This window comes from Thermobia domestica, chromosome 9, assembly GCF_964235325.1.
Source record: "Thermobia domestica chromosome 9, izTheDome1.hap1.1, whole genome shotgun sequence".
NCBI classification, from domain to species: Eukaryota; Metazoa; Arthropoda; class Insecta; order Zygentoma; family Lepismatidae; genus Thermobia; species Thermobia domestica.
Genome location: NC_137462.1, coordinates 152,769,294 through 152,795,985, shown reverse-complemented (window position 1 = coordinate 152,795,985; position 26,692 = coordinate 152,769,294). Strand labels below are relative to the sequence as shown.

The window sequence follows — 26,692 nt, the reverse complement described above, 5'->3', positions numbered from 1 at the left end:
GACATTTGCAAAAGTTTACTTACAAATAACTGCAAGCATATTGTCTATATTTCTACATGAATTGTCTGAAAAAATATGTTCTCTATGTTTAATTTTCTTCTCCCATAAGTCTGTATGTACTGATAGAGAAACAAACAGAATATTCTTGAATCATTTTCCTGACCGACACCGTAATGGATATATTAATTAGATTACTTATAAGTCACATTCATTATCTCCATTACTTTGAGAAGTTGTTTCTTTGATTCCATCCTACATAAAGGTTATTCGTAATTTAATTTCAACCTAAACAATTGATCACAAAAATTAACTTCTTACCTCAAGTTGTTGCACCCTCTCAACAATAATAGCTGGATCACACGGCCGGTAACCTTCTGTTGTTTCTTGATCGAGGAACCTCTGAGACTGTTGAACAACGGCTTTCACTCTCTCACCAAGAACATTGATATCTGCCTCAACGAGAGCGTGCTTCTGAAGTAAGTCCTCCACGCCCATAAGATGTTTGCCATAGTCGTCCGACAGAAGGCGCATCTTGATTTCTTCCATAGAATCCAAAATGTACAACATTTCTTGGAAGTTCTGTTGCAGTTGTAGTGACAGTTCCAGTCGCATTCTCCTGGCTCGCAAGAGCTCAAGCAAATAGTTCCACAATCGCAATACATTATCTTTTCTGTGTTAAGAAAAAATTAAAAAATAATAAACTTCATCGACATTAAATTTATTATATATATATATATATATATATATATATATATATATATATATATATATATATATATATATATACGTGTTAACCTTACGTAATATATTTAAAGACTCCAGAATATTAAGAAAATCAGTCCAAAGATATTTTCATAATTATAAAATGTATTGTGTGTAAAATTATATCGTAAAGTAATGAATTTCAGGGGAAAAAAATTGTATCTAGTTTTACGAACTATTTAGAGTATTCCTTACAGACAAGATTTCACGTATGATCAAATATTAACTGCAATACTTGCAATAAGTCTCAACATTAAATTATTACAACCTTAGACAGTAACTCCTATTTTTGTAAAAAAGAATTATTAAAAAAAAACAACTACAGGCCAAATTTACATCTCTTGTCTCAAATTTCAGTAAGTTACTATCGACAATCTAGGCCATTAAATGTCAACACCGTTACAACGTGTTCCAAATTAACAATTTAGTTTTAATGAAACTACCGCATGAATCAACTATGGGTTTTAGAATATAAGATCTCTTAAAAAAAAAAAAAAAAAAAAGTCTATATAGATAAAAACTGTGTACGTTTTATTATATTGTCGATTTGGATGAACACGTACTTTTTTAACATACGAAACTACTACTGCTCATATGCTAAGTTCTATGAGAACAATAATTGATCATTTGTTGTTGTCGCCATGTTAGCCCTGGCTAATCCTCGTGCAGAAAGATGACATGCTTCTGCTACAAAATTGGCACTAAATTGCATACAAAAAGGGTACAGAACTGCCAGCAGAAATTATGTATCATACAGGCTCTATTTACTTATTTATTTATTTACATATTTATTTTTTTCTGTTATATTTTCTTACTTGAGATGCGTTAAATAATTCTAATCCCAATAACGAACGTTTTGCGGTTGCTTTATGTCGAAGTAGTCCAGCGAAAATTTCGGTTCGGACAGGCTTTAATTTTTACAAGATATAAAAACTAATAGTTTATATTATATTATAGTTTTTATATATAATTCAAAACATAATACTAACAAACAAAATTCAAATAAAAACGGTAACAATATAATGTAATTACACACACAGCACCTCTCATCTCGCTTCGAAAGAAACTTTTTGGAAAATGATTTCATTAGAATAGAGGAATAGGGCATGAAAAGCCCGCAAGAGGGAGGTTACTGAAATATTATACTATAAGCTAAAGGGCGTAATGAGAAAATTACTTAATGCACCACAATCCGAAATTGAACCACAATTATACGAATATAAGGTATAAGGCATTACATCAGAAGTGGCCGTATACCACTCGAGACTCGGTGACGAGAAGTTTTCAAAAATAATATTTTGACAACTATCTAATATGTGACACTATCAAAAAAGTTGCGAGTGTAGGCCTACGAACAGCAAAATACTTGTATCGGTTAGATTTAGCCACAATGTCTCTCAAAGTATTCCCCTTGCACACCCATAAATTTCCAACGCTTTTACCACTTTGAAAAGCCACGTAAAAAGGATGTTCCTCATTTGCGTTAAGTACGTTCTGCATTCTCGATGTATTTTCTTCGCAGTTGCAAAACCTGTTAGCCTTTAGAATAAGCTTCACTTTCGGCCTTAAAGCCAATTGTGGATAGTAGGACGGGTATCAGAATACTGCGGGCACCAAACTAGTGTTTCGAATGCTACGTGAGTGGCTGAATTGTTATGATAAAGCATCCGATTATTCTTGTGCCACAGTTCACGTCTTTTGAGCTAACGTTCTCTATTAAATGCCTCAACGCAGTTTGGCCTTCGAAATAAATTCAACCGTCCCCCTTCTAATTGCACAAAAGTATGGGCATTTATTTGTTTATACTTATAACCTGTCCCTTCTACCATCTTAAGATATTGGTCTCTACCACTGCGAAGTTCGTTGCTTGTTCTTCCGTGCCATAGCCGTAGGCTCGACTCTTGTCCCACTACTGACCCGCAACAGAAGGTTTAGTTATCCGACCTCTGCTAACGATTCTGAAAGATTTCGACACGGTACGTCTTACGTTCCAGGGGGTAGGAGTCACTATCATGGTCACAAATAATAAGGTGCATCTTTGAAACAGACATGCGGACTGCCTACTGTTTTAATAATAGCCTGAAGTGAAGTTCTGAACTATTCTCTGATAATCCTGTTGCAGAGTTTCGAAGATGGCATCACTTTTAAGAATAGTGCTCATGAAAGATTGTCCTTGCTTCTCTAGTTTTGTTGCCTTTTAAGAGCATGTATCATTCAAAATATCTTCTATGAGTCTTCGCTTCATTACCATATAACACCAATATCATTCCAAAGATGAGTTCCAACTTTGCGTGGTTTAATGCAGAATCTAATTTTTACTCTACTGTGCACTAGTTTGCATCCTATACTGCAAATTTGTCCTTTCATAACATCACATGTCAAATGCTTTGCATTAAGAAAAATGATATTTATCTAATGAATCATGTTATTATTAAGAGCCAAACAGTTTTCAGCGAAAGTTATCACCTTCGGTTTGCAAATCTTACTTCGAAATGCTTCGGTTTGCAAATCTTACTTCGAAATGCTTCTAACGTCTCCTATTTCACATATATTCCGACTTATTACGACGTTTTCTTTTTTCCCTCTTTTATTCGGAACAAAGTTACACCAAATTACCTGGCAGCAATAATAATCTATATTCTAAAGGAGTTAAAAAAGAAAGAAAAAATATAACCATACGCTAACTTTTCGATGTTAGTTAGAACTTAATACGATTAAAGAAGATCAAACACATACACGTACTGTCGTAATTAACAGAAAACTGAATGCGCATAATTTGCTACTGAATAGAAGCATACCAAAACTCACCTTGCATTGATCCTATCGATATCGTGATAATTTTCAGTCTCAAGTTCTTGAGAAACTGATACAACAGCTTGTACTCGTTCTCCATACGCGAAGATATCTGTTTCAATAGCTTCATGCTTTTTGGCTGCTGCCTCCACGGCTGCTAAATCGAAACCGAAATTATCCTGAAATTAACAATTTAAAAAGTGGTTAATTATACTATTTAGTAAGATTCATCCACGACACCTACTCTATTTGCTATATCTAGCTTTAAATGTTCAGCTACAAATATTATCTCAACAAAGTTAATTTGCTTTCACCTGCTCTTGTAACAGATGCTGAAGGAGTATTTTACTAGAGACAGTGTGAAAAAAAATCGAACCCGGGCCTCTATACTACTCACTTCTTAACGACTGAATTATAAATGGTAAATGGAGGAACTAAAGAAGATACAAAATCAATCATTCTTCCATTTATCATACAATCCAATTGTCATGTAACAGATACTGGGTTGTCCAACAACAGAATTTTCGCGCAGTCCATGTGATCTGAGTGGCTAAGCATTAGCATCATGAATGATGGAATATGGCTCTTGGAGGAGCGGATTGGGTGGCAAAATGATTAACGGATCGACACGATAAGCTGAAGACGATACGCAGTCCGTCGTTCATTTTTCACTCTTTCTAGATCACCTAAAAAGGAACTGATCCTTATATAAAATCAGATATTCTTCATATGTGGTGTTTTAATAGTTACACTCGAATTTATTTAGCGACAAAAGACACATTATGAGGCAAACAAACTGTCTATATTAGTTTTAGAAATAGACTCCTGTTTGATTAGTCAAAGAAAGGAAAAAAATCATTAGTTCACGAACTTTCTCAGCATATCGAAAGTAATATAATAATTCTAAATTTACCTGAGAGACAAGCCTCTGGTTCTCACTAAGCCATGTTTCTCTCATACTGGCCTTTCGGTTGAATCTGGCAGCCAGTTGTTCCAATTTTTCTTGCCTAATCAGTTCTTCACGAAGAGCCAATTCTCTGCAAAAAAATTTCGAAAGTCACATTACTTTGCACTGTAATTACGAAGTACCAAACACACTAACTTTATAAATTTACATAGGAAATCGCGGAGATTCTCCTGATTGGGGAAGAAATAAACAAATCTACAAATAAAATATATATCTGACTTTTGTAGGAAATTGTACTTAGTCCACACGCTATCAACTTTCTGTCCTTAAACTGCATTTCGTAGTAAGTTTTCCCTTTTGGAGGAAGGAAAAAAAAAACTGATTTAGCGTGCAGTTCAGCATGGAGACTATATGAGACTTGAACCTACAACTTAACATGGGATCCGAAATACATGAGCGTGAGATAAATTGTTTATACTTCATATTGATAAAGCGTGCCGTTCGGAACAAAACCTATATTTGAACCTACAGCTTAACATGGGATCCAAACTACAAGAGTTCCAACCGTGAATCAAACTAGGTACGCTAACTATTTAGCAACGAGGAAATTTATACTTCACATTGAGTGCCATACATTACTTGGACTGCTTTACGAAAACAATCACTTGAAAATTACAATTAATTGTTATGATAATGTGACTATTGTTCATAATTAAAATTAATATAAATGGTGTTTCTGAATTAGGATAAAGCTTCAAGAGCTAATTGTAAAATGAAAGGAGAAAGACAAGTCCCTATGTCCCTACAAACCCATCTCCAACTAAAAGTAGCTTAAGAGTGATAGGCTTCCGAAATGAATATTGCAAACGTGTGTGCCCATTTTCGACTCAAAACTATCATTCCTAAGTGCTATTCAAATACGCGTACTGATGGCTTAAGAAACTTCTTCATAAGGCGGAAGGTAATTGTACGTCGTTGATCATGTATGCGGCTACTGATCCACACAAAATTCATTTGTAAGACGTTAGTATCTCATGGCGAATGAAATAATACCCGAAGTTTATGGATGCATACCATTCACATGGAAGGAAAAATACCTATGTTCGCTTCGAATGGAAAACGTGCCAACGAACACTGGGAAATCTATTCTCGATCAATATCATCGAAGACATGCTAAACAATATACAAAGGACCCTTAATCATGCATGAACATCGCATGCATAAATACAAGATCGACATTTGTATTTAAAGCCTTGTTTACTTTCCATTGTCCTCGCTACAGCAAATGCTCTAAGTAAATGCCACAGATGATAATGTAATCATTGCAACGCCTTGGCTAAATTGTTCAGAAATAATAGAAATATGGCGACACATATTGTTTAAAAACATTCAGTCAGGAATTGGGAGCACATACACAACACTCTTAAGATGTTCTCAAAGGCACAAGTGCGGAGGATTGAACCTTGAGAATCAAGACTGCTATAATATGCAGTCATAATAACAGCGTACATCTACATGGAAATAGGCTGAAATTTCATCATGCCTTGTCCATATGCGCTGACATATATGCTAATTTACACTGTAAAATTACTAAGAATGTCTTATTTGTCATGAGGGAATCCTTGAGACACCATTGCACGATTAGAAAACTTACATTTTCTGGATGTGCAGGTTATGAGTCTCGGATGGGTACATGATTTGGGAATATTCAGCTTAAAAAAAAAAAAAAAAAAAAAAAAACTCGCAATTTTGGAAGCTTCCTACTACTTATCGTCGAACACGGATTGACAGAAGGAATATACTCCTGTATACGAGGAATACCAAGTTCAGTTCCCAAATGTTACTGCTCTAACGATGCCATGGCAATGATGCGAACAGATAAACCCATAAGATGTTCTTTAGCAATTGCAAAAACAAATACTGTCGTAATTCTATAAACTATATCATTCATTCATTCATTCATTCTCTCTCTCTCTCTCTCTCTCTCTCTCTCTCTCTCTCTCTCTCTCTATCTCTATCTATCTATATCTAAAAATGAACATTCTATTTAAAAAAAAAAATAATTACATCATGTTCTAAAGTGAATGAAGTAGTTCTTAAAAAGATCACTCACTGTACATTAATAATAACTACACTGATTAATACACAATACGGTTCTTAAGGCGACTGGGCATTTCTGACTCAATTAGAGTTCCATATTTTTCCCCACCTCTGTAATTTATTTCAATTACTGTGACAATTTAATTCCCCACCACATAACACAAGAAGTAAGAACAAATATCATGAGAATACATGAATACTCATGATACACTGCACCTGAAACTATGTACCAATAGTTGTTATCGTTAAAACACTGGTTAAACCATATTATGAAACAAACAACTATAATAATACTACAACTGACCTTTCGTGTTCAGCCTTTTCTAGCCTCTCCCACGCCTTGTTTATATCTGAGATCATCTTCCCTTCTTTTGGAAGATATGGTTTCTGGTTGTTTGCTCTCATTCGCGACTGAAGAGTAAACAGAAGTACTTCAAGATTACCTTTTTCAACAAATCTGAAAATAGAAATAATATGTATAATAAACCATTTTTAAAATCCACACCTTATATGTGCTAAGGAAAATTGTCATATATGTAAAAGTGCCAGTAAGCTTTTGACATATCAGAATAAATATATTTCAACGCCCCATTCTTCTGAAAAACAATTCACATAAGCAATCCTACTTAGTTTTCCTATACTTTTATATGTAACAAAATTGTCTGCAATACATTCAATAAAAACCCGACCTTCAACTCAGTCTCTTCTTACAAATGTCCTTTTACATGAAACATCAAAATTTAACTTTACAATGCGCCGGTGGAAGCCCATTTTAGACATTCATTGGTTTAAAATTGGTTCAAACGGAAATGCGCTTCTCTTCTGAAGTAGGTGGCTGTGAACCCACCATAGTGCCCGGAACAAAATGAATACGGTGAGCATAAAACACGGCTCTCGACATAAAAAGTACGCGTAACTACCCCGAAAGGACCCACAAACACTGTTTCAGCACGTAACCAGTATGCTAAATGTTTGGAGCATGGTATCCCACCTTCGCTGCAGAGTTTGGCGTAGCTGGACCATAGTCATTGCCGGAACTTGACTGTCGGTCGGCGCCGGTTCACCATGATCCACACGTACTCGATGGGGCTTAATTCAGAGGCCCGCAAAGCAAGGGGAAAAGTAGTATATACAGCTCAGTATGCTCGGATGTGTACGGGGTATGGGGATGCGCGTTATACTGTTGAAAGATGGCAGTCCTTCAAAGTGTCCATATAAGATCAGGGGACATAATTAACGATGACATGAGTATACGACGAACTAGTGCACTAGTTCTACTCGCTTGAGCAAAGTCCAAAACGGGATGTTAGTTTACTCCCCCTACAAGAATGTCAAGCATAAACATAGGCTGGATTTTTCGGTCCACCTGAACATCTGCGGATATATACATAATCGTCACTGTGTGATACAGAAATGGCTTTAACGTTAAAAATCACCATTCTCTATTCACTGCGTTAATGTCATTTCTTCCAGTATTAAGTATCCCGGTATTAATTTAAGTAACAAGTGTTTCGATCGAACTATGGTCTCAACGGAAGACTTGTAACATTGAAATTCATAATTGGTAACTTATAGAGATTCAACATTAATTATTTTAGAAACTTTTGAGAAAAAACGAAACAAAAGCACTGAAATTTAACTTTATTTCCGATCACTAAACCTTGAATTGTATCTCTATCCATTGTTATTTGAAGCTTTAGGAGCATACCATTCAGCTATTCGTTAAAATTTCAATATTTGCATGACAAATTGCAGCGAACAAGAACTTCATTGCTGCCATACACAAAGTAGCTTACTTGACAACGGCTCATATTTTTTGCTTTTTATCAAAGAAGCTATACAAATCTTTCTTCTTGTTCACTCCGAAGAAGATAACAGCTTCTGTTTCTTTATTAGAATGCAGCATTCTTTGCAACATACAGCACTGTTTTCCAAATAGGAGTGCTTTAATATTCAAAAACTGTACATAACATTTCAAAACGGAAATAATCACTATTGTTAGCTATTTTTCCACGACAAATCATGATGAAACCAAATCGGAGACCGTTCTGTTATCGCATAGTACAAATAACTAACTTGTATGGAATGACGAAAATGCGCCCTGATTTCTGAACCCGCTTTTACGAAATTGCTTTAAATACAAAATATGTGAAACGCTATGTTACACGTACACATTGTAAAATGCACCACACTAAACACTCACTTCGGTGGTTTCTCCACAGTCCTGTATGTATTGAATTGTGCCAACTGTTGCTGGACTCCAGCAAGGGAGTTTGCGAAATTCCTGTCTCCCAAAGCAGTGATGGTAGCCTCAATCCACTTGAGGAGATCACTGGTCAAACTTTCGTATTCCTGCACCATTCGGTCGTTCTCCATCGCAATGCCCACAACTTTACCTATTCTCTTTCCTTGCACTGTTTCTGCCTTCATCTTTGAGAAGTAATGGTAATACGTAACAACATAGGTAATAATGGACTTTTCATCGGGCTGTTCAACAAAGACGTCTGTAAAAATAACAACAAAATATTACTTTAAGAGGACACAATCAGTAACATTTTCTGTTATACAGTTAATTTCAATATGTGAGCACATATACCCACAGTTGGTTAAGAGTTTGTACTGCCTGAAATCACTACGTTGGTCTATAATTGCAAAATACTACTACTCTTCATATACAAATTGGTATAGAGCTGTCATTAATACATACGCACATTAAATTTTACGACTATATATACACACAATTTCAAATTCATCCTTAATGTGAGAAATTTATTTGACGGTAACACGTACAATAGAATGAATAGTTAACCAAATAAAATGAACTCAACTGGCCTTACTTGTGTTGTACGTTGAAAATTAATGCTTATTATTTCGACTACTTCTAATGTGGTTTGTGTACTTTGAACTTCTTTTATTTAGACATTGCAAAACCACGCTTAGAAATTGTAACTACCATTCTACTTTCAGGTTTCAGTAATTCCTGAATCTTTAAATTTCCAAGCTTTCGACTCTCCCTTGGAGTCTTGGTCACGGAGGTTAAAAACAGGAAGAAACAGAACAAAGATCAAGGAATAAAAGGGAACAACTTACCAAGGGGAAGAGCAGTGTGGAAAACACGTTATCAAGTGCGTCTGCGATCTGCGCACTTAACGTCTGCGATCTGCGCACTTAACGTGTTTTCCACACCGTTCTTCCCCTTGGTAAGTCCGTTCCCTTTTATTCCTTGACGTTTCTGTTTCTTTTTTTTTAACATCACTTTCTGTGCATCTCCGATCATAAAATTTTCTAATTACAGCTTTCTAGTTATAAAAAAAAACAAAGATAGATATATATATATATAGTACTTTAACTAAATACGCACCTTCTGGGTCCAGAAGCTTTGTCAGCCCTAATTTTTCTTCAGCTACAGTAAAGGCATTATTCAAATTGTGAATAGCATTTGATTTTGAAAGTTTTTCGTATTGTATTAAGTCTGGTCTATGTTTGTGGATGATGGCATTGAATGCCAATCCATCTCGCCAAGAAGTTGTGAAGTTTCGAATATTGACATTATGGTAACCTGCTGTTTTCATTTGACACCATAACAGCAAGGCGTCTTTGGCTGATTTTGTTTCCTGGTTGTCAGTCTCTTCTATCGTGATGTCTTGAATCTGAAACAAAAAAAAAAAATATGAAATGTGAATGTATTTTAAAATACCACTATTCATTTCCTATACAAACTGATTTGTAAAATAAGGTTAGGTACGAATCAAGTAATATTTTTACTTCTATTTTCTAGTATTCTACTATACTGAATAAATTGTAATTTAAATACATTTCAGTATTACAAGTTGGAGAAGCCACAGAATGTTGTAGTAATTATTCTGCTATGATGATACACTGTGATTCCTCCGACATATAATACTGAAATTTTAGTACTAAAACCACATCTGAATAGATCTGGCATTGCCATTCTTGAAGAATGCGTCGCTGTTAGGATCAACGCCTGCATCATATGGCGCACATGGTCATCTAAAATGTGCACACAATCATTGCCCACAATTTGTCCTTTGAAATAATAGTACGTATTCCGCCATACATGAACTCAAGATTGTTTTTGGAAACAAACAGAATATTACTCTCTTGCAATCATCCTTAGTCCATGTTTTATATTCTCAGCAGCGGTTTTTTCGTGTCAATGCCGTGATCAAAATTTTCGAAATCTCAATCCGACCGCAAATGAAGTTAATCATACCTATAGTCAGTCCTTCCAGATGCTGACTGAGTTCTGTAATCAATTATACGTCATCAGGGCTATGGTTCTGACAATCCCCTTCAATGTTCGGCGATTCCTCTCGCCTAAGCTTGGCTTTCATCCAATGCTGATCTTCCAAGTTCTACTACTAGTTCTATGTGCTATAGCCAACTTTGACATTGTTTTTGTCGATACAACCAACACAACGGCAGTCTTGGGTACACTTTTAATTTGTCCTCTTTGAAAACAAAAGCGCGCGCGCGCGCGTGAAAAGGAGAGAGAGATCTCCCATTTTCCACAACAAGTCTATTGCAAGCATGAACCTGTATTACATCGCCTAAAGTACTATTCATTATCATCCATTACTGCATTACCAGAAGACAGCTACACTGCAGAAATGTTCAGTGTTACTTATTTGCTCAGAATACGTGTTGAAGTACGAGTGTTACCATTATTTTACACAACCTATAATATATTCAGGCTTGTAATTAATCCGTTAAAAAGTAACTATTAAAAAAAATGTTAAAAATTATTAAATTTTATTTGATAGTCGTGAAAATAATTCGTAACGCTCAAAAAATTAACTGTTGATTTTTCCTTAGAAATCAAGTGAAATGAATAATTCTGACTTCCATACTATTTTAATTTTTCCGTTTATTAATTATCAGTTTTGTGTGAAAACAATAACTTTTCAAACTGCCACAATAGTTTACCATGCCCTTATCTTTAACTATTATATTTCACATAAATTTCAGTACTCTCCAATAAGAATTGCCTTGAGTTGTGAAAGTTAGTCATTTTTAATTTTAATTAATTTTGAGCTTCATTTTAACAGCTATTTTTCCTAACAATTTTTAATTTGTTAAAATTTTTATTCCAACTATGAATATAGTATATTTATTATTTTTTTATGTAGCAATCTAAGCAAATTTTATTTCACATCGCAATTTAGAAGAGTACTAAATTCATGAAACAGAAGTCCAACCAAATACATAAATTCACACTTCCATTCCTTATGTTTTGTTTTACATATGCATGAAACAAAAAACAAATTTTTTGTAAATCATGAGCAACAATAATGAAAAGTAAAGAAAGTAATTTGATAATTATACTTAGAAAAAAAAAAAAAACTATTTTGTCATTCTACAGATTGTCTAAACTCACAACTTGTGTTGAATGTGCCTATGTAAGGCTTTGTTTAAGGCTCTTTTATTGAACGTCCTTAAGTAGTATTACACGAAGTGAAACTTCACCTCTATATCAAATATCACAACTCAATTACACAAATGCTGAGTAGTTAGAGCCTGAAACAACATGGAAAGGGTCAAAGCTAATTTCTTGTGGCGATTTAGCTTCTGATATGAAAGCTGGGTTCTTGCATTTCGAAATGCGGGTAATGAAGACCATTGAGGCACTTTTTCTCCGGACACTGTAAAAAGATTAACTACACACTGTGTCTGTTTTCAATTTTATGGCCAGACTCCAATAAGTCTGCTGCATAATGGATTGTTCTGAACTGATGAAAACCTAACAGGGAAATGAAAAGGAACGTTAGGCGTTCGAGGGAATACATCTCACTAAGATTGAACTAAAGCAAGTTCAAAAGAGCTCCGTTATTAAGGGAAGACAATGCTATAATGTTTCTATCACGATAATAGTTTTCTTCGGTTATACATTATTGTCACAGGTGCATCGCACTTTGATATCCGATTTTATTTATTTATTTATTTATTTATTTATTTAAGTCACATTTCTATGATTTTATGTAGCGAATTGCGATATTATACCGCTTTATAAAGTAACTCTCCTATAATTAACTTCCTACACGATCTTTGTCTTCTATTGATCACAATTATTATATCTAGTAAAGAGTTATAAAGCGTTTTCTAAATGTTCAAAACTCATAAACGTGTGAGAAAAAACTAACCAAAATTTGAAATCATTCTCTGAACATTTGTCTGTTACAAATACTTTACATTTGCATATCTTTTTAATATTACTACTTCATTTTCATATAAAATATCTCATTCATTAACAAACAAACAAAAAAAAAAAAAAAAAAAAAGAGAGAGAGAGAGAGAGAGAGAGAGAGAGAGAAATTCAAACCTCCAAGCTTAACGTTGAACTTTAAATCCACAAGCTAAAAATATTACGAACAATTCTATCGACAGAACACAATATGAACATAGTATCTTTTCATAAACATTTTTCTTAACGTATCAAAATATTCTCACCTGGAACCTGAGGATGATTGTCCAGATAAGACCAAGGCTAAGTCGAGGATTTCCATCTACAATGTCGTGAGAGCCCATATTCTCCAAGTGCACACGCTGATCTCGCAAGAACTGCAAGGCTTTGTCCACGTTCTCCAAACAGTGAATTCTCATCTTGCCCCTTGTTGGTCGTGGCTGCAAAGAAAATCATAATTAAATGATTTAATATTAGTACATAATATTTATACACTACCGAAACGAGTAAATACTTAATGATCTTCAGATGCATTTTTTACAGCTCCCACAAACATTGGAATTTAGTCTGAAATGTTCAGAGATAATCTTCTATAGCTTCTTCCATTTATGTAAGTTACTTAATGTGCAGTGTGGTCTGTAAGTCACGACACACTCAGTTCGGTTCTCAATTGACTCTAATACCAGTAGCGGATTGATGTAAACAATGTGTTATGATGTGATTCGTGAATGATTCATTTTAAGTTTACTTTCTGAAGGATCTAAACCTTGTTACATTTATAAATAAGCAAATTTAAGATGACTAGAAAGTCAAAGGACATATGTCCGTACTAGGGGTGGTTACATATCCACAATTACCAAAATTTATTTTATTTCTATAGAGGCCGCTATGGCTCAGTGAAGAATGCTCACCGAGAGGGGCCTTGGTTCGATCCCAGATCCTGCCAATTGAGCTCTGTGGTGGACGCCGCGTGCGGTGCCGTGGGCTTTATCGGAGTTCTTCGGTTTCCTTCCACTTTCGTCATTCCACCATTATAATCCATGTTATCAGCGTCTCCTTTGACCTCGGTGCGTACTCGTGGAAAGTTAATTTTTTTTTAAAAAAAAATAGTTTCAACATCCCACGATTATGCATCGAGTCTACGGTATAAAGTGGTGATGGTAATGACCAAAATGCTAGAATGAAGTAGAAGGAAATTGAAAAATCCTAAGAACACGCACGTACGCGGTTTATATCCATTAAAAAGCCCAGCTGGTAGGAGCTGGGATCGAACCAGGGCCCTCGCAAACCAGAGGTGAGCGCTCTACCAATGAGTAACAGTGTCCCAAATTATAGAGATGAATAGAGTTATTTGTGCATTAATAGAAGCAATAAATAATGAAGTACGTTTTTTCTCGAAGAAAGAAATAAAAAAGCAGATCTAGCATTCAGAAGAGCATACTACACTTCTGAACTTTATAACTTATCATCCAACAATATTGGTGATGTAATATATTCTCTTGCGCTTAAAAGATGTAATTTGTATATTCAAAATCACTTATTACACTTTGAACACTTGATTTAGGTAACCCAGTTTAAGCAGTTTATAAATAATTAATTTCAAATGCATTTACATTACTTAACTTATAACCCACCCTACACAATCTACTAATGAAAGAAGGCATCCTAAGAAACTAACCAGCAGAAGCACTTATTAATTTTCACGGGTGTATCTGGGAGAGGAAAGGGGGCATTGTCCCCCAAATTTTGTTCAGATGAGGGATTAAATTAAATTTGAGAATATTTATATGAAAGAAATAGGAGAAACACATGAACAATATATTTGGTGTTACGTAGTAGTATTGCATTGTGTATACTTCTGTAAAACTTGTCTTTTCAGTGACAAACATGAGAGGTAGAAAAATACAAGGGTCATTTAACTCGAACCGGCAGGAGGCAAATGAACGTAGTGTGTTCCGTGGATGTGTAGGAGTCAGTTCAACGCTGCTGCGGTCCCATATTACGGTTTGTGTGGCGAGTAGATATTGTTAAAGCGATTGTGTGAAATACCGCCCTAACGCAATGTTCACGCGTGCAGAACAGCGTGTGTTTATCAAATTCCAGGTGGCACGAGAGCGAAATGCTAGTACGATTTACAGAGGATTAGTAGAGGTCTGTGGTGAAGCTGCTCTACCGTATCGGACAGTGGCGAGATGGGTTGCAGCATTTCAGGAGGGACGACAGTCAACAGACAAAACGCACGGTGGAGGGCATATGCGAACGGCTGCGGACGAAATTCATCTTGCAAGACTACGGACATTGCTTGACGGTGATCGGTGCTGGACTTGTAGTGAACTGGTACAGGAGCTGACCATTTCTTCCGGATCAGTGTTCCGCATGCTAACACATGATCTTGGCATACGGAAAATGGTAGCCAGATGGGTATCCCATGCTCTGACCGAGGTTCAAAAGTGGCATAGGTAGGAATGTGCGCGCCTACACCTTCAACGTAACAATGAGGAAGGTGATGACTTCTCACCGCATTATTGCAAGTGACTAAACGTGGGGAAGATATTACGAGCCTGAATTGAAACGTCGGTCAAGTGAATGGGCCACCCAGAATCTCCACGACCGAAAAAGTTTAACAAAGAGCCAGCAAACGTGAAGGAGGTGATGATAATGTCATACGACCACGAAGGCATTATCCTGTCACAAAGTTCCACCGGGCGTTACCGTCAATGCTTCATACCTCAGTCACCATTTGGGACCACCACTGCGACGCAAACGTTCACACCTCCTGGAGTCTGGATCAATTGTCCTTCACGACATACCAGATGCCATACAGCCTATCCAGTACAGACTGTTACGACGATGGAGTTGGGAGGTACTGGAGCACCCGCCATACTCCCCAGATATGAGCCCCTGCGATTTTGATCTTTTCCCAAAAATGAAAGAACCTCTCAGGAGCAAACGTTTCAGAGACATTCCCAGCATTGTTTATGCCTTCGGGCGCACTGTCAATACACTCTTACAAAGTGGGGCTTTGACAGGTTACCAGGCATCTAGCGAAAGGTTCAACTGGTTGGCGGAAACTACATCGAAGGACTGTAAGCTTTTCGAGGTGAGCGATTCACTACATTCCATTTCACAACTATGTTGCCACTTCGAGTTAAATGACCCTCGTGTAATTCTATGTCAAGATGAAAATGTTGAACATCAATGGTAAGAAAAAAAAACAACGTAAAAATAGTGAGAACCCACTAAAACTATATACTTAGAAAGAAAAGTAGAAGACGCCAAGTTAGATACTGGAATGTTTAAAGATAAGGAAGTAAATTCAGATTTGTTCGAAATTTCGAAGAAAGGTATACGAGCTGAGAGAAAGTAGATACATGATCTAATTAGTGTGGGAGCATTTTGAACTTTACGAGTAAAAGGTACAGTATTATGATGATAACACAGGAAGCATGGGTTATAAAAGAAACTTGAAAAATTATGGAAACAAAGTGCATATCCTCCTCCAACACACACTTTCAACGAGGTACCGCACTGGAGTTATACGGACTGATATCACACATCGTGGCCACAGTTTGAGAATGATTTAGGTTTATATACTCCAGTTAGGAGCAGGGCCAAATTTCCTTAACTCATCATGTAATGCTGCTTTAAAAGGATACACAGAAAGTCAGTTACCTGACTTGTTAATTTATCATGGAAAAATAAGAAGAAAACTAAGTCCTCACTTAAGTTCCGGATAGAATTCAAGTGCCATGAAATTCTCGTAAGTGCCAAGTAAGTATCGTGACGTCCATCCATGAAGTTAATTTCTATTTCGCATTTCAACAACTTACCAGGAAGAAATTGAATTCATAAATTTATCACATTAATTTAGATTAATTAAAGAATAATACGTAGAAAATGAGAAAATAACATATGAAATAGTTCAAATACTGTTTCTGAAATACGACGTTTCACACCAATATTATGAAAATGATGAGTAGACGAACTAAATTTTTGATCTGACACACTACAAATTTCAATCAACTAATCCACGAGATAATTTCCTTATTATTTAAGAAATAATGTGTAATAGCAGTCCTTACCAGCCTCTCTCCTGACAAAACTTCTAATAATTTGAGAAGCATCCGTCCATCTCGTAGGTCTGTATATAAGTCTGTAATGCGACATTGTACTCGTACAAGGTGTGAGTTGACCCATTTTTGGAAAGTCTTTTTCTGGACACTCTCTCGTTCGTCTGAAAATAAATATTTCGAAGTATTAGTTATTTAACAATAGCACCTGATGAAAAAAAAAATAGTTGTTACTTGCTACTAATTCATAAAATGAATCTATTCATCAAACAAACTTATACCAAAAACTTTCTTTCTCCTGTCTGGCATGTAAGAATAACGTCTACACAGAATTCCATTTGCTGCTAGCAGAAAGTAATGTAGATAACTAATTTTCAAATAAGTAAATAAATAAATAAATAAATAAATAAACTATCCAATATAAGTATTTGGATAAATTTGTAATCTCCTTCATATGTGTAACTGTATCAAGATCACTGTTAAATCTTTAATTGTATAGCTTCAGAAAATCAGATTTATCGCCGCAGAAACAAACACACCACGAAATTACATTCTCCCATTAATATTTCCATATCTTAAGTATTTCTCTCAAACCCTTTTTAACTAACATTAACATTTTGCTTCTGAAATCTTAGCTCTAAACTGATTTGTTTTTGCTACTTAACGGATATGTAAACATTACCATCCGCACTTTGGGCATAATTTGTTTCAGGTGGTTTCCAAAGAAATGACTACATATTGAACTTGTGTTTTGTACTGACACAAACATTACAGTGAAAGAGGAATTTATTTTCTGTTCAGATTTCCGAAAGAAAATACTTCAAGAATAACTGAATAAAAAAGGAAGGTAGGGAAACATACCTGTATAAAATAAATATAAAACTACACTGACCCACATTTTCTTAACCTAGCAGCTATTTGCAACCGGGCACTTGGCTGTCACCCGAAATGACAAGATTACTCGACTCTAAACATACATACACGAAAGGTTAATATTATACGTAACAAAGCTGAATTTTGGGAATTGAATTATTCTCATTATTTAAATATACTCACCTTGAAGCATTTCTAAATGAAGAACAGTCTTCATTTAAACATGCTTCAAAGTGTGTCTTTCAACATACTTAACATGCGCCTAATTTGGTCTTTAAGCAATTTTATGTTCATTGTTTTGCTAATATACTGAAATTACAATCCTACTTACTGTGAAAAACTACTAAAAATATGTTTATCAAATTTTCTTTATAACCTGCCATTAGCTTTTTGACTCATTTGATAAGAGAACTATATATCGTTCATTTTACTCTCACTGATAAAGACACTACATACATTGTACAAATTCAACCGAACTCATCCGATCTGGATCAAACTTGGCATTATGGTAGACCTTGATCTGTTATACAAGCTTGTGAAATAATATGGTATGCATACCTTTTGTTCCTAAGTTATACGTAAAATAAAAATCAAGAACTATTTTACGATTGTGCATGTACCTGAAAGTGCAGACGAAATTGATGAAATTTTTGAAAATCGCAGAATCTCAATAAAACGTGTGGCAGATATTATATGTATTTCTCGGGAAAGCGTCAGTAGCATAATTCATGACGATTTGGACATGTGCAAGCTCTCGGCAATATGTGTTTCTAATAGCTGTCAGCAGATGGAAAGCGTTGAACGCAATGTCGACCATTTCTGTATAGTAACTATGGACAAACATGGTTGCATCACTATGATCCTAAAAGGAAACAACTGTGAAGTAACGATATTCAGGTTACCCTCGCTCCCACGAAGTTCAAGAGAGAGAAGCCAGCTCGGAAAGGGTTTGCCACATTCTTCTGGGATAAGAACGGAGTCATACTCATAGACTATCTGCCCACGGGTCAGACATTTCATGCATAGGATTTCTCTGCATTACTCACATAACAAAGAAATTGAAAGTGCAACCCCGCGGAAAATTGAAAAAAAGAAAAAAAATGTTCCTTCAAGACAATGACCTTGTCAATCGAGCACTGTAAACAAGAGCAGCATGCAAGAAGTGTATTGAACTTCGGGAGGAGTACACAGAATACCTGTAAAATTTCAACTTTTCACGTGCACTTTTGGGTTGAGCTACGAAATTTCAGTAGCTCCTCGTACTTTTATGTAGGAAAATACGGAAATTAAGCACCTATCAATTTAGTTTCACATAAAATAATGCAACCGAACTGCATGTTCTAAAACTTTGTTTGGAAATTCCTGAAAAACAAGGAAAGAAAAAGTTATGTAATATTTAAATAAGAGCAATGTAATAATGTGGAAGTGAAGGTTTTATGCACATCGCTGTAAATGCATTTAAAAATAGAGATCATACTTAATAGGCCTAAAGAAAAAGTAACTTCCATATCAAACGTGTTGTTCAACTTTAGTCCGTTAATATTTGCTTATAACTTTCTTTTCTTGCAAATTACTGCATCTAAAATGTATGAGACTACCAACAACAAACATACAATTCTGAAGACTCTTAAGCTTTCCTTTTCTTCTCTAAGATTAAAACCAGGAGGGGACAACCTGATGTAATTTTACATTTACAAACGATTACCTTCTGAATTTACACCACGTGCTTTCAGTTCTTTCATATATAAGAAATTATCTGTTAAAAAAGTTCATTTAGTCAAAAGCTCTATACTATTGGCCTCAACAAAATGTACTGCAAAGTACCATGGTGGTTTTCATTAATTCTAAATTAAGTACGTATTCTCACATCTTACGTCTCTATTATTTTGCTCAACATTACCCATTACAGAATAAATTTGAATATTACCAAGTGCTTTACAAAAAAGGTCTAAGTAGTCATTTACAATTGTACAATAAGACACTTCCTAATACTTCATTCAAACAAGATCATCAATCACTTTCAGATCAATACAAATAATGTTGCAATCTCCTACAGATTATTATTATTATTTGTATTTTTCTTTACTCTTCATCCGTACAGACGATATACTAATACATAAGCCATCCAGTAATTAATTTTTCTCTGGGGTTTGCACGAAGTCCCTTACTATTCTGCATGCGTCCAGTATTAAGGTTTTCTGTCTTCTTGGTTTTCTTCAATTTAAATTGACTAAAGTAACTTTTTCAATGTCTTGTGAACTACTCTGGTATATGATATTACTTATTATTTCACACTTTTGGATTTCCATTGTTATGTTTTGAGCTAGCTGTTTGTAATTTTTGTATGTTTTCTCTATGTGCTTTCGTTTACCGGTTTGTTGTGTTTTTGTGGTGTCTATTAGGTTATCTCTTGTTTTTCTTACTACTGTGATGTCCGGCCTATACGATGTACTTCTTTGTCGGTTATTGTCCTGTCTCAGTAGAGTTTGTATTACTATTATGTAAATAATGATGCACTGACATTATCAATAATCCTCACAGCTATTTTTTAAATCGATGAAAGCAAGATGAAAAACATCCAAATGAAAACATCACTTTTCCTTTTCTTTAATATTTCAAAGCTTACTGCATGATTGAGGCTAAGTTCAATGAATTAAGGAATGCACATTCTTTTTCGTAAAGATGGAAAAGAAAACAAACCCCGGGTAAAAAGCAGTTTTCAAGTTAACAATTTATGCGTAACGAGGAAAAGTACAGTGGTGGGAGACAACTACTTACTTGAGAGCACCTAATGTAATTTTTCTTACGGAAAACTGAAAATAGGCAAAATATTTTTTTTTTCTTTCACCACGCAGCATCTGAGATTAAGTTCTAGGTTTTCAAAGTTTCAATAAGTGTTTTTTTGAAAAGTAAACTAAGTATCTAAATGAACAGGATACGAAAAAAAGCAAAATTCTCTCCAATATTGTAGGACATAATAATAATAATGACTACTGAAAGAGTAAACAACAGTATCATCCATCCTTTACACAAATTACTATATTACAAAACAATTATATTTACAACGAAACTCAGTACAATAAAAGACCTAGGCTTGCAGCTGAAGATATAAGACCTCAATTGAGGTTGAGAAAGAAGAACAAGAAAGAAAAAAAAACATTACCGACATCATATAATAATAATTTAAAAATAATCATTATATTCTAGTAAATCAAGCAGGCATGCGCGAATAAATTATTTTCTAATGTATTACTGATGAGGAAAGACTCGTAAAAAAATTCATAAATTTCCTGACTAAAGATAACACCGCGTTGATACTCGGGTTTAACGAAAAAAAAAAAACATTTGTAATTATATCAACTCAAGGAGTATTGAGATTATACGTGAATGTCTATAAAATTCAGTCCGTTAAAATGCATACGTAATGAATACAGTTGCGTATTCTTTCGTAAGACCAAGGTTATGACGGACAGAACCTACAGTTAATGTGGGCTTCCAACCACAACCAGGGCTTAAATCTGGTGCAGCTGGGGGGCAACGACTATTGTGCAAAAAGTAACACATCAGTGGTTCCCAACTGGTGTCGAACATTCTCCTAGGGTATCTCACGAAATTCTAGAATTTAAAAATTATGAAACATTTTATAATTCCCGTGTTAATCGCGTAATAGTCGCACGTTTTGTACCAATTTTTAATGCGAGAATCCAACTGCGACTATTATGCGAGGAAAGCTGTCATTTAATTATCGCCAGTTAGGAAGTGATTTTTGGAATCACAACCAGATGTTTGAAACTCTCGAGTCAATACGATGGAATGCCAGAACAGACGAAGTGGTTATAAACAGGATGCATATTGGAATGAGTCATACTTGGAAGGGAGCGCGCAGAATGGAGGATGAAAGTAGATTGTCTGATCTCTTGACAGATGGGTCACGATGTTACGTCAGTAAACACGAAAAGTTATTTTGCCCGGACTCGCCCAAGGTAAGCTATTTCGAAGAAAGTCTCGTTCTCAAAGACAAAAATCCTGTAGATTGCCACTTTTATGCGAGGAAAGTTTTGCCGAATGTTTTTACTTCAAACTTAAGGTGCGACTATTATGCGAGGGAGACTATGACGCGAGTAAACACGGTAGTTCAAGAGCTTCTGTAAGTCGTTCTGGACTGCTATTACCTTAGTGAATGCCCAAATAATTGCGTACAGATTGATAATATGCATGCGAACTGATGTTTCCTGGAAATGAGTACGTGCTATCCTATTAATCTAATATTTTCCCATAACTTTCTCTCGTATTATCTTAGAAACCGTTTCTTAAACTATAAGTTATATTCATGGATGCAAATTTACTTTATAGGGATATCCCGTTATCGGTTATAAATACGCGTCCGAATGTAAACCATTAAAAAAGTGGTTTTACTTTTGCCGCACTACATTTTGGAAGATTTACATGTAAAATTCAATACTGGCACCACATTTTGGAAGATTTTTACAGGTAAAATTCAAAATATATTTATAAAGAACAAATGTCTGCAAGCGATAGAATTAAATACAAAGTAATATACCTGTATTTTATGTTTACAAGTTTAGCGTTACCAGAGTAAAATCCTTACAAGTCCTTTACTATGGATAAAATGAGTGAGTGCATATGAAAGATGACTATTAGAAACTATTTTCCACCGGCAATGTATTTCAGCACAGTGTACACAAGTTGTATTTTGTTTACAAGTGGAACGCTAATAGTACGAAACCATGACAAGCCCTATTGAAACTCGTATAGACCTAATTGCCAAAACCCACTAGTTTTTACTACCCTCGTTTGAGTATACTCACCTTCGCTGACGCGCCTGCTCCCTTTGGACGCACCCCATCGCTAACGCTCGGGACTCAGCTTCTCAGAAGAGTCCGTGAGGGGAGGAGTCCTCAGGGAGTAGACGTGTCAACGACGGAAGGCACGATAGTAAGAAAAAACTTGATACTGCATAAAATAACCTGGATTAGAGCACTTGTAAAGGTTTCACACTTGTAACTCTATATCTGTAAACTTACAGGTTTCCAACTTCGTGCAGAAATACTCCGCTGGTGGCATCTTTCATTAGCACCCATTCATTTTAACCCTAGTATAGCCCCTTGTGATGGTTTCAAACTTTGAACATTACACTTACAAACATGAAATAATGGTTTCTACTTGTGAAAAATACCTCCAATAATAGTATCCGACACAATCCTCTTTGATATGCACTCATGTAACACTGACTCAATATCAGTACCCTATTACAATCAATGCTTGAGAACAATTCTAACGAAACAAAACCTACAACTAGTGGACGGGACCACATGAATCTAGTGAATCAGACTACATTCAAGGTGTAGTTTTACTATACGATCCACAGATTGTAAAACGTACGGAAAAATTTCGGGAAGTCTAATTTGCCCATTTTATGTCGAGAACAGAACCCAACAAAATCCCTGCGGGGCTTCTAATCCGTTCCTACTAGTACTACTTATACTATGGATCCGTATAGTGAAACTGCATGCATTCAAGAATTGTACGACTATTCGGGGGGGGGGGGAGAATGCGATATTTCACTACTTACTTCTCAAAATGGGTATATTCTCAGTGCGTTTCGTTACTTATACAAAAAACCTACATTGCAAAGTATGTTAATACAAAGAAAACAATAGGCGCTACTATAAATAATTGTGCACATATAGTCAATAATAGAATTTGTTCCATTCTAAATGCGTGTGTGATTCCAACCTGCCTACAAAGCATCACCCACCTTTCAATTCCTTGACTATAATATCCCAATAGTCTTGTTCAGACATTGTTTCCACTTGCAGCGCTTTCGATTCGCCATCAGCAGCATCTACATCAGTGTCAGGATCTTCGGAATCATTATTCGAATTACTGGTTTCATCTGACGAATTCAGAAACCTATTCTGGAACCTACGTTCCAGAAACTGAAGAATAAGATCCTTTTCCGAAGTGGTCGCCACACCCAAATCCTCAAAGCACAGTGTATATCAAAGTTTGCGAGAGTTTCCTCCCGCTTTTCGTTGATAAGCACAGGAACAGGAAGTTTCAAAACAAAACTAAAACGTTGAGTTGCGCGTATGTTACACACTTGTTCTTAAGAAGACAGTAATATTCGAAACGGCAAGCAAAGCAAAAAAGATCCACAATTCGCCACCTGTGCAAAAACAACCAAATTACGTCACTGTTGTAGCACAACAAAAAAGTATTGTAGCGGCTTTGTGTCTTACAAGCAACACTTTTTTCTTTCCTTCTTCACCAATCAAATTCTCCACCTCTGTGTAAATATTATCAATCAACTTTGCTCACACTTGTATCTAATCGACTGTTCTACCTTGTCCACGACCACGATAGCAGGCCTGAACTCTGCACCTTCAAATTCCCCCTCCTGCTTTCTTTCTGCGTCATCGAATTAACCCGCCAATCGAAGTTAATTCACGTCTCTCAGAATTCACTCTTCTGCTGTTTTAAATCCCGTATGATCAACGATCTGGAGGGATGTTATCTTACAGCACTGACACACTTCGAGTTTTCTTCCCTTCATGCCGTTGGCGTTGATAATAAAATTTATACTTAAGCAGGATTACGGTAAATTAAAATGTGATGTAATGTTATGGATGTTATTCTCATTGCATTTACATAAAAAGATAATCAAGCTTTCTCTACATTGTATTCAATTCGCCTATGCTAATTATTGTTGATTTTTTTTTTAACTTGAAACTTTTTTTTTCTTTTACTTCCCTCTACCTCTTAACCTTATTATTCTGTATGCCGCGAACTTCTGATGTGATGTTTGTATCAATAATGTATCAAGCGAATACATCTGTCTGTGGTTTGAAATGTTACTGTTCTTCCTTACTTCACTGGTTATGTACTTAGGCCTATTTAGTTTGGTGATAGGGCTATTTTCTCTTCCTTTTCATTCATTTTGTATCTGCTAATTTGAAAGAAAAAATAAAAAATCAAAATACTATACACAAATATAGGGCCTATTATGCTTTGCATCTTATCAGATTGACACAGAGAGGGTGTTTAGTTCTTTTGTTTGACAATTACTTGACTTGCTACTCAGATTAATTTTTTTGTATGTACAGCAGAAATGTTCAACTTTGGCCCTCATTCAGTCTCGAACTCGATAAATGAGCAGCACGAACCCGTGAGAGCATGAATCAGGCCCGTATCCAGGGGGCCTGCTCCCTAAATTTCTACTGTCCCCCGTCTAAAATTTTCACAGTAGGCTTGCAAATGAACTATATGGTGATGAACTATAATATTTTTTGATCGGGCCCCCTAACTTTCACCCCCCCCCCTAAATTTTCGGGCTGGTTAGGGGTCTGGCATGAATCCTATACGTTGATAGTATGCTTCCTCCTAATCCGAGCCCGAACGAACACGAGCACAATGGGGTTTAATAAGCGAGACTCACTGAGGGCAGTAAGATCGAATAAGTGCGAATCTGAGCTCACTACAGCAAGCAGGCGCACTGAGAAGAGCTTTTTTTTTTTTTTAACGTTCTTTAGATTCTATGGTGCAAATGAAAAAACAGCATATCACATCGGCAGTATCAACGTACCAGATTTCTACAAACGTGCGGTTACCTACCCGCGTTTATTCTCGGGTGAAGCTCGTGTGTTTTGGATCCCATGTTAAGATCCGTTTCGCATAACATGCATTAAGTGCACAAAAGACGCATTAAAACTAATTTTAAAAAAACCATGAGCACCACTAATCAACCAGATCAACTCCATCAATTACTTGACCTAATTAGCCTCGGGGACACGCATAATTGTATTCTTACAAATACCTTCGCTTGTAATTAGTCTGACATTATTCGACTACGGGAATCTTTAACTACTGTTTATCTCAACGCCGGACCAGGTGGAATATACTGGGATCAGACACTCCATCCATATTATATTGGGATCGAAATTGCCTCTTGACAGAAGATAAAATGGCATTTTAAGTTATTAAATCGCTCTCACAAGGGTTATTTTCTCTCGAATGTTCTTTCTGGGTACTTTTTTAATAATCTATTAACAACTGCATTGTTTAGCATTATATGTTTATGGGCGCATACAGTCGTATTCAATAAATCCTTCCCATCCATTTCTCTTTAGAAAGTTCTGTATCTTTATCCGCAGGTTGAATTAAATCTAACAAATGAATGTTTCTTGGCCAAATGAAATCTATACTTTAAATATTAAAATTTTCTATTTATGGCTGTGAGAGTGTAGCTTCTGGCCAATCTCTATAAACAAGACTGCATTCCTCGCGGGTTCAGTCCGCGGTGGAAAGTAGACTTCATTCTGTTACCGAACGTAATCATGTTTTATACAAAGCTAGATACCTTGTAAGTTTTCCAGTTTCCAATGGAATAAACATTATTTATTCACTATTTTCACATATACGACCGAGTTAAGCCTAGACGTACTGGTCTGCCTGTTCCCGTCGCATTAAAAAACTCATGCATCACTGGGTATATTATTCAGCAATTAAAACTGTCATTGCTTGGATAAAACCAGGCGATGTTGGTAGCAGGCAGCATTCATCTGAAGCATCGTGAGGTCAATTGGAAAGCTACTGGAATGAAAATAATGGGCTTCTGATTGAAGAAACCGTAGTACTCAAAATATAGAGTACTTTATGCAAAAGGAGCCTTTCGCTGAAGAAAACGTCTTAGTAAATAACCATACAAATTTTATTTCACTCCTAGAATCCCTTGTTTAAAACAAATATCGCAATCACTTCAATTGTGTGCGTTCACGAAATACTCGTAATAGTACTATTACAGTATTATAACACTACAATACTCACTATAGCAGGACGAGTAAGATAAATAGGATACGACGATCGCATTAAAATTTCGCTCAGAATACAAAATACTTCTAGTTGGTAAATCTTTGAAGAAACACCTTTAGACAGCCCCAGATGATCATACGACATGAATTCGGT

The 26,692-nt window shown here is 35.7% G+C and overlaps 1 protein-coding gene across 11 annotated transcripts in view; it reads right to left on the bottom strand.

The window, feature by feature from the left end:
• The window catches only part of beta-Spec (spectrin beta chain), a 238,505-nt gene that overhangs the window by 91,643 nt on the left and 120,170 nt on the right, over positions 1–26,692 (bottom strand). For 10 of the 11 annotated variants that reach the window (XM_081772015.1, XM_081772020.1, XM_081772023.1 and 7 more), the window contains exons 3-10: positions 16,847–16,998; positions 13,031–13,204; positions 9,924–10,212; positions 8,766–9,066; positions 6,867–7,019; positions 4,469–4,592; positions 3,571–3,734; positions 319–670 (exon numbers count right to left, since the gene is read on the bottom strand). In XM_081772015.1, the coding sequence (XP_081628141.1) occupies positions 319–670; positions 3,571–3,734; positions 4,469–4,592; positions 6,867–7,019; positions 8,766–9,066; positions 9,924–10,212; positions 13,031–13,204; positions 16,847–16,998 (1,709 nt within the window). Of the gene's footprint in view, positions 1–318; positions 671–3,570; positions 3,735–4,468; positions 4,593–6,866; positions 7,020–8,765; positions 9,067–9,923; positions 10,213–13,030; positions 13,205–16,846; positions 16,999–23,486; positions 23,958–26,692 lie in introns of those variants that run through there. The other variant, XM_081772019.1, reaches the window with a different exon arrangement.